Here is a 21,068-nt window from a genome sequence, read left to right as displayed (position 1 = left end):
GTTCCGGGGCATGGGGCAAAAAATACGTGCTCCTATGCAGATCGAGCTTTGGAAATGCATGGCCGCCATGCCCCCTTCACTGTTGGGGTGATGGGGATGGGGCTGTGGTGTTGCAGCGCATGGCGATGGCGCTGCAAAGGGGAAAGCGAGCAATAATGCTGTGGTAACTCGGAGGCTGCACGGACGTGTAAATGATGAAAGGCGAAGGCCGGCGCGTGCACTTAAGCTACCACTATTTGCTACGCACGTACGTGCCGCAGCACTGAATGCCTATGCCTTCGTAGTTTTCGTCAATTGTTCACTGCAGATGGCGCGGCGACCCAGCTAGCTCTCCAACTTGCATGCCACGGTACAAAATACACACGCTTGTGTACGTGATTTTGCTAGCTATGGTGGTTACAAGTGACCTACGTTACGTTTGTAACCGGAGCGCGTACGTATCCGTAAGATCTTGCACTATTGGTTCTCTTACTAAAAATGAGCTCTCCTACCCTACGTGGTATCTGCCGTGCACTGCACACGCACATGCATGCCCATATATACACATGTATACATGCATGCATGCAGTAGCCGTATGAGTACTGCGTATCTGTACGTGGCCATGCGGGTGATGGATCTCTGGATCTTGCACTATTCCTTCCTTCCTTGAAGGCCTCCATTAAGATTGTCCCGTGGATCTTGTAGGGAGGGACTATAGCCACTAGGAGATCGATGTCAGCTACCACTGCTACGTTACTCATATTCCGTACTCTCCATGCATTGTTGAGGTGCTGCTACGCAGTTATGCGAGCTGCCCGTGACGGGGCCCGCCGGCCTGCACCGTGCGACGGGGAGTTACGCCGTTGCTCCGCTCGTGTCTGTGGTCCTGTCGTCTAAGCAAGGATATAACGCGCGAAATGAAGCGCGACATGCAGATTATGTCGCCTCACGGTCTCACCGCACACGGTGCACTGACACGGGCTTGCACGCAGATCCAGTTAACACGCGTCGGCGCCTCAGCCCTCTTCTTGCGCGTGAACGTTTTGAAGGGTACGTACGTGCATGCATGCGGCGTAGTACGTGCTTAGATTTGTAGTAGATCACCATGAAAGCGTGTATCACATGCAGCGAGTTTTGCTGTGCTAGATCATCTCACCAAGTTGTTGCACTCTTGGAATTGTTGAAGGTGGGGAGGAGCTTAGAGCATCTCCAGCCGCGCCCTAAACAAAGCTCACAAGGCGACTTTTCGGTCACCGGCGTAAAAAATCGGCCCAGTCGCGTCTTCAAGGGCCCAATTTTCGCCGGGTTAGGCCGAAATTGGCGCCGGCGGACCAAATCCGAACCCGGCGCGCTGGGGGCGCCGGGTGAACCGTTTTTGGCGCGAAAGAGTCGCGGACCCTCCTTGCCAGTGACTCGTCTCGATTCTCGCCGCTTCGTCGTCCTCATCGCCTCGTTTCCCACGGCGAATCAATGCCAAATCTGCCGCGCGCTGCCGCGCCGGTCAGCCTCCGCCATTGATGCCTCACAGGCGGCGCAGTGAAGGCGTGACGACACGCGTCCCCGCGCATGCCACGCGTAGACGAGGCCGCCACGCGTGCTCGCGCCGCCTCCGCCTATATAAGCCGACCCCCAGCGCGCCGATGGCACGCACAGAGTCTCGACCGCCGACGCGCCCTATCTCCCCTTCCTCCCTCTTCCCTTGCTGTCCCAGTTCGTAGAAATGGCCGAACGATTCCCTGGCGACGGCGAGGCGGCGAACGGCTTCGGCCGCCACCACCTTCACGAAAACGAAACTCGGCTCCTCTACGAGGCCGAGTACCCGGTCCCGCCGGACATGCGGGCGCCCGGGGCGTGGAGAATCAGCGCCGGCGGGGTTCCGGTGCCACCACCGCCCACCGGGGCGGCGCGTCGTGCGGAGATCGCGCGTATTCGTGCCTCTCTGCCGCGGGCAGCGAGGGAGGGGCCACGGTACTGTTGGAGAACGTTGCAGAAAACAAAAATTTTCCTACAGTTTCACCAAGATCCATCTAGGAGTTCATCTAGCAACGAGTGATTAGATGCATCTACGTACCTTGTAGATAGCGAGCGGAAGCGTTAAAAGAACGGGGATGATGTAGTCGAACACGACGTGATTCAAATCACCGATGATCAAGCACCGAACGGACGGTGCCTCCGCGTTCAACACACGTACGGAACGGATGACGTCTCCTCCTTTCATGATCCAGCAAGGGGGGAAGAGAGGTTGATGAAGATCCAGCAACATGACGGCGTGGTGGTGGATGCAGGGCGTCACAGTAGCAGGGCTTCGCCTATACTACGAGAGAGAGACGTAACGGGGAGAGAGGAAGCACCAAAGGCTGAGGTATGAAATCCCTCCTCTCCCCCACTATATATAGGAGGACCAAGGGGGGGGTGGTGCGCCAGCCCAGGAGATCTAATCTCCTTGGTGCGGCGGCCAGGGGAGGTTTCCCTCCCCCCCAAGGCACCTCGGGGTGCCTTCCACCACTTGGACTCCTCCTTGGTGGAAACCCTAGGCGCATGGGCCTAGTAGGGCTGGTGCCCTTGGCCCATACAGGCCAAGGCGCACCCCCTACAGCCCATGTGGCCCCCCGGGACAGGTGGCCCCACCTGGTGGGCCCCTGGGACCCCTCCGGTGGTCCAGGTACAATACCGATAACCCCGAAACTTGTCCCGATGGCCGAAACAGCACTTCCTATATATAATTCTTTACCTCTGGACCATTCCGGAACTCCTCGTGACGTCCGGGATCTCATCTGGGACTCCGAACAACATTCGGGTTACTGCATATTCATATCTTCATAACCCTAGCGTCACCGAACCTTAAGTGTGTAGACCCTACGGGTTCGGGAGACAAGCAGACATGACCGAGACGACTCTCCAGTCAATAACCAACAGCGGGATCTGGATACCCATGATGGCTCCCACATGCTCCACGATGATCTCATCGGATGAACCACGATGTCGAGGATTAATCAAACCCGTATACAATTCCCTTTGTCAATCGGTATGTTACTTGCCCGAGACTCGATCGTCGGTATCCCAATACCTTGTTCAGTCTCGTTACCGGCAAGTCACTTTACTCGTACCGTAATGCATGATCCCGTGATCAACCACTTGGTCACCTTGAGCTCATAATGATGATGCATTACCGAGTGGGCCCAGTGATACCTCTCCGTTATCCAGAGTGACAAATCCCAGTCTCGATTCGTGTCAACCCAACAGACACTTTCGGAGATACCTGTAATGCACCTTTATAGTCACCCAGTTACGTTGTGACGTTTGATACACCCAAAGCACTCCTACGGTATCCGGGAGTTACAAGATCTCATGGTCAAAGGAAAAGATACTTGACATTGGAAAAGCTCTAGCAAACGAACTACACGATCTTTGTACTATGCTTAGGATTGGGTCTTGTCCATCACATCATTCTCCTAATGATGTGATCCCGTTATCAATGACATCCAATGTCCATAGCCAGGAAATCATGACTATCTGTTGATCAACGAGCTAGTCAACTAGAGGCTTACTAGGGACATATTATGGTCTATGTATTCACACGTGTATTACGATTTCCGGATAATACAGTTATAGCATGAATAAAGACAATTATCATGAACAAAGAAATATAATAATAACGCTTTTATTATTGCCTCTAGGGCATATTTCCAACAGGTACGTCCCCGACAGCCCGCTCTGGGAGCCCTACTTTCGCCGCCGTCACGCCGAGAAGCTCGAGGCCACCAACGGCGTCGTGCCCTCCGGCAGGCTCAACTCTGAGGGGCGGCGCCGATGGTGGGGCATGCCCGGCCGCACGCTGGAGGCCGTCCTCGAGTACATCGAGGGCGGTAACACGCTGAGGCTGGAGTACCCCTCCCCGTCGTCCTTCTCTCGCCGCCGTGGGAGCTCGTGGACGCCGAGGCGCATGGACCCCGGGGCGTCCTCCTCCTCGTCCGGTCGGTCGACCGGCTCTCCCAGCCTCCGCCCCGTCAAGCCGGAGCCCCAGGAGCCCCAGGACACGCCTGTCAGCCGGCGCACCCGCAGCTCCGGTATCCGCATCGCCGACTCCACCCCCGCTTCCGGGCGCCTCGTCCTCGTCGCGCCCAAGCCGGAGCCCAGTCTCCCCCCGGAGTACGAGGATATAGCTCGGCGCGGCTTCTCCGACGCGGACGCCCTGCGGTGGGCGCGCGACGACTACCTCCAAACGGTGATGACCCGGCAGACCCGGGCCCTGGAGGAGATCGCCGCCCGCAAATGTGGGCGCGAGGACGAGCACGACGTCGTGATTCTCGACAGCGATGACGACGAGGACGCCGCCGGACGCCCGGACCGTCCAACCCGCCACGCCAATCGTGGGAGGGTTGTAGTAGGGACGGCGGCGACGACGACAGCGACTACACGCGGTTCTACAGCCTCCTCGGCATGTAGAACTGCAAGGGCGACGGCTGGCGAGGTGCGGCGAGGCGAGCGAGACGGCGGACGGGCCTAGTAGTGCGTTTTTTCTGTAAAATATTTTAAATATATATGAGTGGGTGTGTTTGTGCCGTGTTTGGTCAAATTTGGTTTGAAGTCGCCGAAATATGCATGAATTCGCCGTGTTTGCGCCGTTCAAAAAAATCCCATGAACGCCGCGACTGGGTGGCATCACGCCCCAGCGCGCGTTTTGCGCTGGTGCACTCCCGGGGGCAATTTTTAGCGCCTTCTGAGGGGGCCAACGGCTGGAGATGCTCTTGGTTTTCTCCGGCAAAGCTCTGTCCACCGAGTACTGACACTGTGTGTGACACATGCACGCATAATGCCACCAAAAGAGCAGCCTACAAATTAGAGCCGTGTGCAGGGGCAGCTAGTTAGGAGTACTCACTAGTTAACCTGGCAAGTGTAATCAATTCTGGCCGGACTAGCCCGTCTCTGTACAGAACGAAGGCGCGTGCATGTGGTAGCCAGTGACAGCATAATTAGATTTAGATAGCCACTAACTCTGTAAAGCACGAGGAATAATCCTAGGTTCCTAAAATGTAGCAGGACAATTAACAGACACCAGATAACCAGCGAAACATACGTGAGTTAGGTCCCTCTCTCTTTCTCCCTCGTGAGGAGACAAACACCGGAGACACGGCGCGTGCGTTTGCCGAAATGGCGTCGCCGCTTTGCTTGCACCACCACAGTCGCAATGGCCGGACGGGGTGGACGCCAAGTCAACACGGCACCGGCCACGGGATCGGGTCGCCTGACACGTAGCATGCTGCATGTGCCTTGGATCGGCTCGTACGTGCGTGCGTGCGTCATGGGGTGGCAGGCACATATATCGCTGCGCCCAAGTGCGTAACGCGCGCCCTGCCCTTGCCTGGTGATCAGCAGCGATCCTCCGAGGAGAGAAACGTCAAAGCAGTGGCAGATCAGCAGAGTAGTAAGTAGGAGTAACTGATTTGCTGCCGTCCTCCGTGTGCACGTACTGCTGCTACATACATACAGTACAGTCGTACGTAGAGAGAAACGAACGGAGGACGTCGAGCCGCCGACTGCGTCGACCTCCGCGGTGCCACTGCCGCATCGCGCATTCATGACGAAAACCGATCGATCGGGCGTCGCGCCTGGCATCGTGTTCCTACGTGACATGGTCATGGTGTGGCTCGACCGACCGACGGCCGCATCACGGGCCACCCGCGGCAGCGGCATTGATTTGTGTGATCACCCCCGTCGCCGCCGTCGCCTTCGTGTCCCGAAGTAACCGGGGCGGCGAGGAAGGCGCCGGGCTCATGAGCCCGTCCGTGACCTTTATTACGAGCGCGGATTCACAACGCCGACGGCGACGGCATGTCTTGGTCTGCCCTGTTGGCTGTCGCCCCTCGTTAATAAGTTTCTTCCGTCAGAAGCTTTCCTTCCTCCTCCTCATCGTCTTCTTCTTCTAGCCGCGACACCGACCTTGGTTGGCCGAACTGATCAAGAGAGCGACCTGAACACTTGACCCGGTTGGCGAGTGGTGCGTCGTCTCTGGCAAAACACGCCTGCCGCAAGTGCCTCCTGGATTTTGACAAAGTGGGAGTGAGAACGGGTGTGGCTATATAGGCCACAGCGACCTGAATTTGACAAAGTCTGAAGGATCTATGCACCTTTTGTGGAGATTGAATTTGGACAAAGAAATGGGCCAACCATCCATGACTGGTATTTTTTGCCTCGTGGACTGTCCAGACCGTTTCTGGGTGGTGGGCTCTGCCTTGACTTTTCTAGGCAGTGGGCTCAAACTGACTCAGATACACGACCCAGATGTACAGTTGGAAGCCAGCTGAATAAAGTCAACTGGAACACATTGTGGCACATATGGCTCATAAATCATAACTGGGACGCATTGTGGCATATATGGCTAATGGCTTCAGCCGCAACTACAAGGCAACTGAATTATACACAATAACGTAATATATATATATAAGGATAATTGGATAACTGGTAAGTTTGAAAGCAGAGAGGGATCAACAACAACACAAAAAACCATAAGTGCATATCTGATATCTCAGCTCACTGTAAAGTATAAAACCCAGTGATCTGACTAGGTAGGAGATTGTGGGAGAAAGGAATTAGTTCAGCAGCCAGACTTTCAGGACATTTGACACTAATAGGTGATTGCAGACAGAGATGACAGTTAACTCTTAGCTCAACACATCCTAATGCCCCACATACTAGCATATCAGCATCTTAAGTGACACAGACCGGAAGAAACGGTGACGAAGAAGATAAGAACAGGGTGGCAGATCATCGTCATCCATCACACAAGGAGAATGTCAAGTTCTGCTTAGGAGACAGTAACACCATTGAGCTCTGCTTGAGCTACTGCTGCACCGATTGCATCGACCACTTCCATCTTTCCGAGAGTCAGTGCCTCATCCATAGGGGTTTTCTCATGGCTGCAGAATACCAAATCATGCCTTTATAACAGACACCACTAAGTAAGAAATATCTAATACATCCTGCAGCATGTATTTCACAATCAAACCACCACTTCTTCTGGTGCAGTCATTTACATTTTAACATACCTGTTCAGTACACTTACGATAGCCCCAGCACATATCAAAGCCTTGATTACCTGGAAGATTGTTTTTATAAGCATTTGTGTCATTATATGTCTAGATCGGTGCATGAAAACCACTAATAGAATAGCGAGGCAACTGAAATACCTCTGTATGTCCATTGAGGCATGCCCAGTGGAGAGGCGTGTTCTTCTCCAAGTTTGTAGAGTTAACATTCTGTAGTCCAATTGCACAGTCATAAAACAACAATTATCACTATAACATGGAATTCTTATGGAATACGCAAGTTCAGTCAAATCCATAAGATAACTTCATCTGCTCAGAGGAACAAAGTTCAAACAGAAGTACTGGAATATATTTTATCTGGTACAATATGTTGGAACAAGTCGTCAGCCACGTCTACAGCTCCACGCCTCCACCCGATCGATCGCTTCCTGCGTCACACACACGGTCACAACGCACGTAGCCCATGCTCCCGTCTGTATAGCGGATTCTGTTGTAACAACCTAGCTTGCCGTTGTGTGCTTCGGCGTGTATATATGTAACACTGACCTGTGAATACAATCTACGGTGAATTATATTCTCCAACTTGGTAGCTCGAGTTCCTCCCATAACCACATCATGTCTTCCGCGCCGCTAACCACTGTTTCCTGTCCTTCAGAGGTGCTCCGACTCCTTCCGCTTCACTCTCCAACGGACTCCAGCTCCCTGTCGGCTCCGCCCCACCAGCCACGGCTCCCTCCTACGTCATCACCCGGCGCCTCATTCTCCAGCCTGTCCTCCATGCACCAGCTGAACATCAGGCACTTCCTCAAATTCAAGCTAGATCTTGCTGCCAACAATTTCTCCAAATGGCGGCAGATTATGAGGTATGTTCTCTCTATGTATGAGGCTGAGGGCCACGTTCACCAAGCCCTTGGAACAGGATGTCGCATGGTGCCAGACCAACATCACCACCACCCTCTGGATATACAGCTATCTCCGATGTCATCAAGTGGCCGGACAACACCGCCTTTCGCGCCCGGAGCCAGCTGAACTCCTTCTACGACAACCAACCTGGCAGCGTGATGATCATGGCGCCGAGCTCCGCAACATCACCCAAGGCGATCTGCGCACCAGCGAATACTACCGCCGGGTCAATGCCCTGGCCGACGCCCTCGATAAAGTCGACGAGCCAGTGACCGATTACTCGCTCACTCTCCAGATGATCTGCGGCTTCTCACGCCACTTCCAAATTATGGCCTCCGTCATGCCAATGCAGACCCCCTTCTCCACCTTCATCCAGGCGAGCTCGCGTCTCCTGCTGGATCACATCAAGGGTACCTCCGCGCTCATCATTGGCATATCCGGAGCCTCCGGTGCTGCCTCTGCTGATCGAGCTCCTCCTGCCCCTCTGGGCGATCATGGCCGGTTCAGCGACGACGGCTCCGTCGACCGCACCGTGGCCGAGGCAACGGGGGGCGTCCCCAGCAGCAGCAGCAAGGTGGTTAGCCGCCCTGGATGGGCTACTTTGCTCCCTGGAGTGCTCCCTTCCCGCCACATGGTTCCCCCCGAACGCCACCTGCGTCCTCAGGCAACGCCCATGCTCAAGCGTACCCAGTCCATCTTCTATTCTGGCCCAGTTAGCATGCTGAACGCCAACAACCTCTCGCTCCAGCAATCCAGCGTTGTCGATTGATACCTCGACATCGACGCCTCGCACATCTCGGGAAACACATGTAACCACAACAAAATTTATGATGTTTCAGTGGAGCATCTTCCTCACACGTGGTCAACAACGTATCCTCTCTCCCTGTCGGCTACACCCATCTTCCACCCCACCCTTCCACCTTAATCATATTTTAGTTTCTTCTAACATCATTAAGAATTTAATTTCCATAAGCAAGTCTACTATGATAATTCTTGTTCCATTGAATTTTAACCCGCTGGTTTTCTATGAAGGACCTAGCCACGCGGACGCTGCTCAGGAGATCCAATAGCTACAGCCCGTTATACCCGTTCTTCGGCTCCGGTGCCACTCCTCTCACTGGTATTTCCATTGGCAACCTCTGGCACCGCCGTATGGGAAAAGTGGCGAGAGCGATGGCGCCGGAGCCGAAGAACGGGTATAGCGGCCAAAGATATTGGATCTCATGAGCAGCGTCCAGCTGGCTAGGTCCTTCACAGAAAAACCAGCGGGGTCAAATTCAATGGCATAAGAAGTATCATAAGTAAACCTGTGTACGAAAATGAAATTCTTAATGATGTTAGAAGAAACTAAAACATGAGGTGGAAGGGGTGGCTGGAAGATGGGTGTTGCCGACATGAGAGACAGGGAGAGAGGATCTGTTGCCGACCATGATGTGAGGAAAATGTTACACTGAAACATCATAAATTTTGGTGAGGTTACCTATGTTCCTGGAGATGTGAGACAAGGCACCGGTGTCGAGGCACCAATAAGCGGCGTCGGTATGCTAGAGCGAGAGGTTGCTCATGGAGGCGTTCAACATGCTAGCTTGGTGTAGACAACGACTGGGTAGGCGCGTACGGTGTAGGCTGGGGCCCGGGTATGCTTAAGCAAGGGCGCCAGGGCGTGGCCCAAGGAAGCCGGCGGCATTCGGTGGGAACCAGAGAGCGCGACCAATTGGCGGGAAGGGAGCACTACGAGGAGCAAAGTACCCCATCCAAGGCGTCTCACCACCTTGCAACAGCAGCCGGGGATGGCCGCCATTGCTGCAACCACGGCGTGGTCATTGGAACCACCGCTGCTGGAGCAGCTGGACCGGCCACGATCGCCCGAAGGGGCGGGGGGATCCCCGATCAGCAGAGGCACCATTAGAGGAGCTGGCGCTGTTGGAGTTCTCGCCGTTGCAGCGGATGCCAATGACAAGCACGGAGGTGCCCTCGATGCGGTCACGGGCGTCGAGGGTGACCTTCTCCAGCAGGAGACGCAAGCGTGTTGGGTTCTTCGAGGCTTCACACAACGCAAGGTCGTCCTCAGCCTCGTAGTCACCGGCTCATGGCCGATCCATCAGCTCAACGTGAAGAATGCGCTTCTTCACGGGGTTCTCAATGAGATCATCTATAGCGCCCAACCCGCCAGCTTCATCGACACGAACCACTAGTCTGTGAACTCCAGCGCTCCCTCTACGGCCTCAAGCAGGCGCCTCGGGCTTGGTTTGCTCGCTTCACCACGCATAGCCTCACGCTCGGCTTCACCGCCTCGAGGAGCGACAGCTCACTCTTCATCCTCCATCACGACTCGTCCACTACCTATCTGCTGCTATACATGGATGGCATAATCCTGACAGAGAGCTCCTCTAGCCTACTGCGCTCCAACATCACCCCGCTCCATCCCGAGTTCACCATGACTGACTTCAGCCACCTACGCTCGGTGTGAACGTCCAACGCTCCGATGTCGACCTATTTTTCTCGCATCCTTAGTATCCGCTTGAGATATTGGACCGTGTCGGCATGCTCAACTGTCGGCCCATGTCCACCCCTCTCGACGCCAGCGCCAAACTCTCTGCCACCAACGACAAGCTTGTCGCTGATCATTCCCGCTACCGCAGCCTCGTTGGTGCATTACAGTATCTTCACGCGTCCCGATATCACTCACGCATCCAACAAGCTTGCCTCTTCATGCATGCTCCCCGCGAGCCGCATCTCCAGCTTGTCAAACGAATCCTACGCTATGTGCAAGGTACGGCTCATCTTGGTCTTCGCATCCACAGCGCTGCTCCATCCCATGACCTGGTGGCTTACTATGATGCGGACTGGGCCGATTGCTCGGACACGAGGCCCTCCACCTCTAGCTTATGTGTGTTCATCGGACCAAACATGGTGTCCTGGTCCCGTAAGGGCATAACATAGTGTCTCGTTCTAGCGTAGAAGCAGAATACTGCGTCATGGCAAATGTCGTCGCCAAGTCTTGCTAGCTCCCATCAGCGTCTCACTGAGCTCCGTCGAGCCACCGTTGTGTTCTGCGACAATGTCAACGCAATATACCTCTCCAGCAACCCGGTTCAACACCAACGCACTAAGCATGTCAAAATCGACATGCGCTTCATTCATGAACATGTCAGCATTGCCGATGTCAAGGTCCAGCATGTACCAACTTCTTCCTAGCTCGCCGACATCTTCACGAAAGGCTTACTGAGGATCGTCTTGAACGACTTACGTCCTCACGTATCCCATTTTGACTGCTTGGGGGAGGGGGGGGGGGGAGGGGGGGGGGGGGCAAGTCGGCTGCCACGTCTACAGCTCCACCCGAGTGACCGCTTCCAGTGTCACGCAACAAAGCCCACATAGCGGATTCTGTTGTAACAATCTAGCTGCCATTGTGTGCTTCGGCGTGTATTTATTTAACACTGAGCTGGGAATACAATCTACGGTGAATTCTACTCTGCAACTCAATAATGTAAACAGGCATAAAAGAACAGTAGCATTCTTACCGCTCCATTTTGAATCAAGTACTCCACCACAGCAAGATGCCCATTGGCAGAAGCCATATGAAGAGCTGACAGTGATGAGGAAATGGTTAGGTATCTCACTAATTAGTCTAGGAGATCAATCTAAAATGAAAGCATTCTAGAAGAATGTTTGGTTGAATTATCAAGTTTGTCACTGAACTTCGAATGAATTTGAAAGGTGATGGTTTTCAGAGAGTTTATATAGTTAATTTATGGTATGTGCCTTGCACTTGGTGACTTACTAAGAACAGCAACATGGAAAAGATATCCCAGTACTCCATTTGTAAGAAACTTGCAAGAGAAATTAAAAGACTATCAGGCTTCTGTTGAACCACTCTAATTCAAGCCAAGGACACCATAATCTACCCAGATAGTGTACTGTTGTGTTCAGAACTTCGTATGGCACGCAGACTGATATATACATGGCAGCTTCATACACCACACTGACATAATAACATAATAAAAGTATCTGAACAGAAAACTAAGAGCAACCGAGACAGTCGAACTTGAACAGGGGGAATCAAACCAACCCGTCCGGCCTTGCGAATCTGCGGAGTCGAGGGGGACACCGGCGGAGAAGAGGGCGACGACGTCTTCCAGCTCGTCGTACCTCGCGGCCTGGCAGAGCAGCACAATCAAGATCCACCACTCCCGTCGGTTAATCGCATGAACAGTCCATCCCGATGCAAAAAAAACAGAGAATACGAGCAAGGGAAGTAGAACCCGGCACCCGGGGGTGCGGGGAGGTTTGGGGCTTACGTCGATGAGATCCTGGGCCTGCTCGGCGGTGGCGGCGGGGGTTGGCTGCGCCGATTCGACGCCCATCGCTGAGCACGCGAGAAAGCTAGGTCAGCTGGGAGGAAAGGGGAGGTTGGGGTCGCGGTGCCGCCGGCTGCACTTGATGCTGCTGCGGTTTCCCTGCGTACGGCGGCGGCGGCGGCGGGTTGCCCTGGCAGCCCCTCAGTCCAAGTTGGCGTGTGCGGGCTTCTTCTCGGCTTATGGGCTTTATTTGCCAGGTACTATTACTTTTCTTGGGAATGCCAGGCAAAACCACCAGCAGGCCGTTTCCTACCGACACTATGGGCCATTTGGCATGCCCGCAGGAAGGCGATCCATGAGCAAGTTTTCAGTCACCTCACTCGACACACCACTTCATACCATTACACTAAAAAAAAACACTTCATACCATCAGTTCCTAAAAAAACGTATATCAAAGAGCTCGAGATGTGCAGGCCTAAGACCCCTGCAAAAGCTGTGGTGATTACACCCTCACGGCAACGCAGGTGGACTCCACCACCGGCTGGATTTTGCCAAATAAAAGGTTGATGGCGCTCTGGCCAGATCAAGTGTCGAGGGCTCTTACAGTGCAGTATGCGGAGATGAGGGCGGCAAATACTTGGGATCATCGGCAATAAAATGCTCCGGTATAGTGGATCCAGCCGCACTCGAGGCCCTGGCATGTGGGGAAGGCCTTTCTTTGTCCATGCACCTCAATATCACGCATGCAATAATAGCGTCTAACTGCCATTAAGTTGTCAATAACTTAAAGGAAGGCTCTGGTGGGCTGTATGCAAGCACAATCAAAGAGATTAATGCAACGTCTTTACAGTTGCAACATTGCTCCTTCATCTTCGAATGACATAAGTCGAATAGAGAGACTCATAGCTTCACTAGACAGCAGGGGCGGAATTGGGCCTGGGGCAACTGGGGCTATAGCCCCAGGCTTGGCCCATCTAGTAGGCATACATTCATTAGTTTCTTTTTTATATTTATATACATACATACAAGAGGAAAGTATCGTTTTTCCCCTGAAATCCTCTGCAATGGACCAATTTCCCCCTCAACTCTAATACTGGATCAATCAGCCCCTCAAATCTGTAAAAACGGATCAATTCTCCCCTAAGGTGGTTTCAGACTTGATTTGAAGTGGTTTTGACCCATACCATGCATTTCTCTGGATTGACCGTGCACTTCGCTTCATAACAGTTGGGTGGAGATGACTGCTTCAGTGCGTCGAGCTCGCCTCCGTGGCCGGCATGCTCGCCGCTCGTCGTCTTCTTGGTCTCCACCAGGCTGCCGCTGGTGTACTCCTGCTCGATACCTACAACGACGCTGATGCTCCTCGAGAAGCTGTCCGTCATCGTGCCGCTGCTCAGGTCCGACCGTCCGCAAGGGAACCGCTCTGTGTGCCTCGCACCACCCGGACCGGTGCCCCGCTTGGCCGCCGTAGAAGATGAGGTGCATCAGCACCGTGGACGCGCGCATCTGGCCGCCCGCGATCACGCCCTTGTGCTAGGCCTGCATCCTCTTCCTCCGGCAAGCGGCGATGGTGTTCGAGGTGGCAGCCTTGCGGGCATCATTTTGATGAGCATCTCTAGCGTGTCGGGGCTGTTGGACGACGGCGGCGACGAGATCTTGTCGGCTCCGAGATCTGTCATAGGCTGTTGCGGCGGAGACGGCTCGGGGCCCCGGTGCCGGCCGCGTTCGCGTTCGCCCCAGCGCCGCTGCGCGCGGCGGGCACCCAGTACCGGTCGAGGTCGAAGGAGCTCTAGTTCTTGCGCCGGCCGTGAGCCTTGCTAATGGCCGCTTTGGGCAGCTTGTTCTCGTTCCCGGCCTGGCAGCTCGAGGTGGAGGAGGACGAGGATGAGCAGGCAAAGGCGTCGCGCGGGTAGGCTGGCGCGGGAAGGAGGCGGAGCAGCTCGGAGCCCTTGAGCACGTACTGGGCACCGCTGGCAGGTGCACGGGATCATCTGCGGTGAGTCGTGCCAGACGTAGCCGGTCTTGTAACTCTGCTTGGAGGACCAGGAGTAGTAGGCGTCCACCATGCGAGCGCCTCGGAGCACGGTCAACCTAGTCAACGAGTTCAGTCAGCGAGAAGTGCACGGTCTGGGTCCAAACCACTCAAAATCAAGTCCAAAACCACCATAGGGGGAAATTGATTCGGTTTTAAAGATTTGAGGGGCTGATTGATCCGATATTAGAGTTGAGGGGGAAACTGATCCATTAGAAAGGATTTCAGGGGGGAAATGATACTTTCCTCTACATACAAGGCCCAGCCCCAGGCGTGCAAGCACAGCCCCATGTTCAGCCCACGTAAGTTCCCACTTCCCAGCCCAATGGAGATGTCCTATGCCACGACTCGAGACCACCACAGTTGGTTTGGTTAGGAGCGATTTCTAATAAGGAATCAATCGTCCAGTGTTTCGCCTCATCTTTCGCCTAATTGATCAAAAAAACGTCTCCGTTCACAGCTGTGCCGCCTCAGCCGCCCGCCGTTTCCCACGGGACAGATCGGCGTCCCGCGTCTATACTTGCGCCCAGGCGGCTGCCGCTCGCCGCTCAGAGCACGGATCATCGCCTCGTCGACTCCTAGCAGTGCCCTCCGGGCTCTAGCCCTTCTTCCTTTTCATCTTCAGAATCGGCTAGACAGCAAGACAGGACAGGTAATCTTCAGTTTATTGTATCTGTCATCTAATTTTTCCTAGTTTTCTTTCTATTTGCCCAAGTCAATGAGTTTGTGACATTCAATTGTATTACTTTAATCACTTCTATTTCATTGTTATTTGTTAACAGGAAATATTGTTCAAAATCCAAGATGAAGAGGATTCGAACAATTGAAGAGGAAATATTGTTCAAAATCCTTGATTCTGCTTGTCACTACAGCAACCGTAGAAAGAGCTTTCTCAGCTATGAGCATTGTCAAAACTGAGTTGCGGAATAAGATGAATGATGAATGGATGAATCATCATTTGGTGTGCTATATTGAGCGTGATGTATTTGCAAGCATTGATGATATTAAGAATATACAGTGCTATCAAAAAATGAGGAAACAAAAGGGGCTACTACCTCGTGCACTTCGTGACAATGGTATTTCTTTTGCAAAATATCATACGAACAATTGATTTTAGTATATGTCCAGTGTCTTAATTTTAAATACTCGATTTTATGTTTGCAGCTCTAGGTCTTTCTACTATTGCTGGTGAAGAAACAATTGCCTAGAATTAAGCAAGTCTTCATCAATTTGGTACCAAACAATGTTTGTAAAATGCACTTTGTTAAATTATTTGTTTTATCGAATTTTCTCTCATGGTAATAAGGAATTTACATTTCATCTTTAATGTGAATTTGTGGCATACTTCTAGCACATGTTGGTGTGCATGCTATTTGACGTTATTTTTAGTCAGTTAGTTTTAGCCCTAGGCTTTGAGAAATCCTGGCTCCGCCTCTGACTAGACATGCTTTAGGATTACCTCTCAGACACCATGTGTGGCTCCTAAACCCTCTGATATCTCTTGTATCCCTATGTTTTTCGACATTGATCAATAAATAAAGTATGTTTATAGACTAAAAACAAGCAGGCCGTTTCCTTGGCCAACTTGTATTTGGCGTCTATGGCGCCGATTTGGAATGTAAACTGTTTGTATCGGATCAGATATTTCTTTTCTCATATCCTTTATCATATTTTTTGTTGGATTCGGGGCAAAGATAACGGCCTGCTGAAGATTTTATCGGATTATCATTAGTAGAAAAACGACTTTCAGTACCGATTCGTAAGGACCTTTAATATCGGTTCTGGAACCGGTACTAAAGGGTGGGGACTAAAGGTCCCCCCCTTTAGTCCCGGTTCAACATGAAGTGGGACCAAAGGCCCACCACGTGGCACGAGGCGCGCCGTGGTTTGGGGGACCTTTAGTCCCGGTTCGTAAGGATTTTTTTAAAAAAATTGAAATAAAGCAAAAACAGCCCGCCTACTGGGTTGGCACTGTAACGCCCTCGATGCGGCTATATCTCCCACGTGTCGAAGCACGACTTAGAGGCATAACCGCATTGAAAGCAATGTCGCAAGTGAGGTAATCTTCACACAACCCATGTAATACATAAGGGAAAGAGATACATAGTTGGCTTACAATCGTCACTTCACAACAATACATGAATAAAGCATTACATCAACCAGTTACACACAAGGTCCGACTACGGAACCCAAAATAAAAGAAGACTACCCCAAATGCTACACAGATCCCCGATCGTCCCAACTGGGCTCCACTACTGATCAACTGGAAACGGAACAACATAGCGAACACAAACTTCATCGAGCTCCTCCTTGATCTCGGTTGCGTCACCTGCACGGTATCATCGGCACCTGCAAACTGGTTTTGAAAGTATCTGTGAGTCACGGGGACTCAGCAATCTCACACCCTCTCGATCAAGACTATTTAAGCTTATAGGTAGGGTAAAAAGGTATGAGGTGGAGCTGCCGCAAGCGTCTAGCATATTTGGTGGTTAACATACGCAAATGAGAGCGAGAAGAGAAGGCAAAAGCACGATCGAACAACTATGATCAAGAAGTGATCCTAGAACAACCTACGTCAAACATAACTCCAACACCGTGTTCACTTCCCGGACTCCGCCGAAAAGAGACCATCACGGTTACACACGCGGTTGGTGTATTTAATTAAGATAAACTTCAGGTTTTCTACAACCGGATATTAACAAATTTCCATCTGCCCATAACCGCGGGCACGACTTTCGAAAGTTCAAAACCCTGTAGGGGTGTCCCAACTTAGCCCATCTAGGGATGGCAATTTTATCCATGGATCTGGATATCCATGGATACCCGACCCAGTTGGACAAGGGTATGGAGCACATTTCTGCCCATGGGTCCGTGGATATGGATACCCACAAACAGCCGGGTTGGGCATGATTATAGTTTGTGCTCCATGGATATCCATTGGATACCCGTATGACATGTGCGACCATATGCGAGTGATAGTAGAAAGAATGAATCAACGGGAAATGGAAGGCAATATGTAACTGGTGCCATAAGATATATGCTGCAGAATCAACCTCTGGTATGTCACACATAAGGACTCATCGTATTACTTGCTGCCTACTTATGCATGTAGCTTAAGCTGTCATTTGTGAGTGAATGATGATGACTTAATTTGATCTTTGAGAAGGCTTCATGCTAACTTTTTTATGCCCATGGACCTCCATGTGTATGTGGGTATCCAGCGGGTTTGGCCATGGGCACAGGTTATGCCCATGGATAATTTGGTGGATGAGAAGAGGGTAGGGAGATGGGTCATGGGTTGGATTTGGACCAGCTCCACCCACCCCAAACCCGACCCATTGCCATCCCTGAGCCCATCACAAGCTCTCACGGTCAACGAAGGATATTCCTTCTCCCAGGAAGACCGTATCAGGCTCGGAATCCCGGTTACAAGACATTTTAACAATGGTAAAACAAGACCAGCAAAGCCACCCAGATGTGCCGACAAATCCCGATAGGAGCTACACATATCTCGTTCTCAGGGCACACCGGATGAGCCAGACGTCGGGTGGGCCAGCCCAAAGTTGCCCTTGGTAGCTCCGGACATCGCTCAGTTTGGACCAACACTTAGACAAGCACTGGCCCGGGGGGGTTAAAATAAAGATGACCCTTGGGCTGGCCTAACCCAAGGGAAAAAGAGGCTAGGTGGCGAATGGTAAAACCAATGTTGGGCCTTGCTGGAGGATTTTTATTCAAGGCAAACTGTCAAGGGGTTCCCATTATAACCCAACCATGTAAGGAATGCAAAATCCGGAAACATAACACCGATATGATGAAACTAGGGCGGCAAGAGTGGAACAAAATACCAGGCATAAGGCCGAGCCTTCCACCCTTTACCAAGTATATAGATGCATTAATATAAATAAGAGATATTGTGATATCCCAACCAAATAACCATGTTCCAAACATGGAATAAGCTCCAATCTTCACCTGCAACTAACAACGCTATAAGAGGGACTGAGCAAAGCGGTAACATAGCCAAACAACGGTTTGCTAGGACAAGGTGGGTTAGAGGCTTGGCTTAGCAATATGGGAGGCATGATAAGCAAGTGGTAGGTATCGTAGCATAGGCATAAGAAAAGAGCGAGCATCTAGCAAGCAAAGATAGAAGTGATTTCGAGGGTATGATCATCTTGCCTGCAAAGTTCTCCGAGAAGACGAAAAGCTTGATCCTCGTAAACGTACTCAACGGGCTCCTCGAACACGAACTCGTCTCCCGGATCTACCCAAAGCAAGAACACAAGCAAAGGGAGACATAATCAACCACGAGCAATGCTCAAACAACATGATGCAAACATGGTATGGTATGCGGGATGCGGTATGCGATGCATATGCAAGATTTGGAAAAGAAAGATTGAACCTGGCATCAACTTGGAAATCCAAGAGTTCCACTGGAAAGAGAAGTTGATTTCGGTCGAAATCGATATAAAGATCACCGGAATCGGATGCACGGTTTGGAAATGACAAGCAAAACAAATATGGCACTGGTCTGCGATTAACAGCACGTAGCCTTCTAAATGCATCAAGAACAACATGATGCTTGCCAAAAGATGAACACTGAGCTATGGCTAGTTCACTCAATAACAGGTTCAAACAAGCATGGCAAAATTGCAAAAGATAACAGGTTTCAGACTTAGTGAAATTAACAGCATGTCAGGAATTTATCATCAGGAAACAATGTTTAGAGCACGATAACTACATGCTACAGGAACATATCATGGCGAGGCGAGGCATGGCATGAAGCTACTCAAAACATACAACAAAAGTACCTTAGTGACCATGAGCCAAAAGGGATCCGAAAATACAATTGCAAGTATGTGAACATAGCAAAAACATAAACAGATTCAGACTTAGTGAAAAACTAGAGCATGGCAAAACAGTTAACGAGTAGGCATGTTTACGAGCTCGATGCACTCACTACGAGGAATTGCATGACAAACTAAGCATACACCCAGCAAATAGACATAGCATAGAAGCTAGACATGGCAAGAACAACATCATAGCATGCACGGGTCAACTACAACAAGCTCGACAAAATCGCTAAACATGTTAACAATCTGCCAGGAACATTTTATAGCAAAAGTAGAGCTCGATTGACTCAAGATAGGGTGCTCCATAAATGCAAACAAATACATGGATGGATAGAGCACAAAATTACCTACAAAACATCCTTACTGGTCATGCTCAAAAGAGGCACGGATCACTAGGAATCAACATGAACATATGACATAAAAATAATGACAGGGCAAGGACTTAGTGAAATTCTAAGTCCCTGAAATCAGCATCATTGAGTAAGCTACTTTGCATGCTTGTGCTAGTCACCACAGAGATCACAAAAATACAAGGCATACACCTCTGTAAATATGGCATGACATTCTACAAAACACATGTAGAGCTCAGGATCATAGCATGCACACATTAATCATGGCAAAAATGACAAAAGGGCATTTGCTAAAACAGATCTGAAACTATCATCACATAGCCCTCTTCCAATAGTATTTCGGGCATGAAGATGAGCTCAGATGAAAATGATGCAATGAGATGAAATGATGTACTCGTCGAGACGAACATTTTGATATGCTACACGTACGAATCGGAGCCACGGTGATGAAGTTATGGTGCGATGAAAAGTGCATAAAATTACTGAGATCTGGGGACTTAGAGATATTTCGACCTCTCGGGGAAAGTCAACCCGGGACGAATACGTGCGGGACGAGGAGATCCGGGTCGGGCGCGGGCGCGTTTGGATGAAGGGACCGGTGGATCTCGTCCCGACCCACCGGACCTCGCCGGAGATGACGGAGATGGCCGGAGGGTGGCCGGAGACGGCGCGCGGTCGCTGGGGCGCGGCGCCGGTCGCCGGAGGCGGGCGCGCTGGCGAAGGGTGGCGCGGGTCGGGGCGCGCAAGGCGGCGCGGCCGGATGGCGAGTGGCGGCGCGAGCGCGACGGTGGCGCGCTGCGGCGGCGTGCGGCTACGCCGGCGATGGTGGCCCGCGGCGGCGAGGGCGCATGGCGGCGGGGAAGCCGGCGGCGAGGCAGGTGGGAGCAGGCGGCGGCGGAGATGCGCGCCGGCGAGCGGGCGCACTCGGGCGGAGGCGACGGAGCGATTCGGGCCTGGGCGGGCTTGCCCTGGGCCCGGCGGGCCGCGGCGGCGGGGAGGAGAGAGAGGAGGCGGCGCGGGATGAGGTGGCGCGTGATGATTGGAGGAGAGCGGCGGCGGGGCGACGTGGCAGAAGCTGATTCGCCGGAGTGAGGTGGCCGGTGGACGCGTCCGGCGCGGACGGACATATTCGGCGGTGCGGAGGGAAGTTAGGGTAGGGTTTGATCTGCGCGGAATTTTCGGGAAGAGCCACATATATATAGGTAAAGGGAGCTAGGAGAGCCAAATGAGGTGCGGTTTTCGGCCACGCGATCGTGATCGAACGACCGAGATGATAGAGGGGGTTTAGGTGGGTTTTGGGCCACTTTGGAGGAGTGTTGGGCTGCAACACACTCGAGGCCTTTTTGGTCCCTCGGTTAACCGTTGGAGTATCAAACGAAGTCCAAATGGCACGAAACTTGACAGGCGGTCTACCGGTAGTAAACCAAGGCCGCATGCCAAGTCTCGGTCCAATCCGGAAATGTTTGACACTCGCACACGAAAAGAGGTAGAAAGGGACACCGGGTGACATAGGAGCGCCGGATTGCAAAACGGACAACGGGGAAAATGCTCGCATGCATGAGACGAACATGTATGCAAATGAAATGCACATGATGACATGATATGAA

General features: G+C 52.1%; 1 protein-coding gene and 1 pseudogene across 1 annotated transcript; both read right to left on the bottom strand.

The window, feature by feature from the left end:
• Nucleotides 1–6,464: 6,464 nt before the first annotated feature.
• LOC125535883 (ankyrin repeat family protein) lies at nt 6,465–12,474 on the bottom strand. Its single transcript, XM_048698949.2, has 6 exons — nt 12,230–12,474; nt 12,001–12,088; nt 11,453–11,517; nt 7,167–7,235; nt 7,026–7,075; nt 6,465–6,896 (listed from the first exon to the last, which is right to left on the bottom strand). Exons 1-6 carry the CDS (start codon nt 12,293–12,295, stop codon nt 6,785–6,787), a joined length of 450 nt encoding a protein of 149 aa, XP_048554906.1. The 5' UTR covers nt 12,296–12,474; the 3' UTR covers nt 6,465–6,784.
• A 906-nt stretch (nt 12,475–13,380) lies between these two features.
• On the bottom strand, nt 13,381–20,588 carry LOC125517006 (protein SOSEKI 5-like; annotated as a pseudogene).
• Between the last annotated feature and the right edge of the window lie 480 nt (nt 20,589–21,068).

The sequence above is a fragment of the Triticum urartu genome, chromosome 2A, assembly GCF_056163025.1.
Source record: "Triticum urartu cultivar PI428250 chromosome 2A, HENAU_Tu73, whole genome shotgun sequence".
NCBI lineage: Eukaryota > Viridiplantae > Streptophyta > Magnoliopsida > Poales > Poaceae > Triticum > Triticum urartu.
Note: the sequence above shows the minus strand (reverse complement) of the source record. Positions and strands in the feature narration are given on the sequence as shown.

Coding starts and splice junctions, on each gene's coding strand:
- LOC125535883 (XM_048698949.2), bottom strand. CDS start 12,295: ATGGGCGTCGAATCGGCGCAGCCAACCCCCGCCGCCACCGCCGAGCAG. Junction 7,236..11,452: donor ACTTGATTCAAAATGGAGCG/GTAAGAATGCTA, acceptor ATTGGACTACAG/AATGTTAACTCTACAAACTT. Junction 7,076..7,166: donor GCCTCAATGGACATACAGAG/GTATTTCAGTTG, acceptor ACAATCTTCCAG/GTAATCAAGGCTTTGATATG.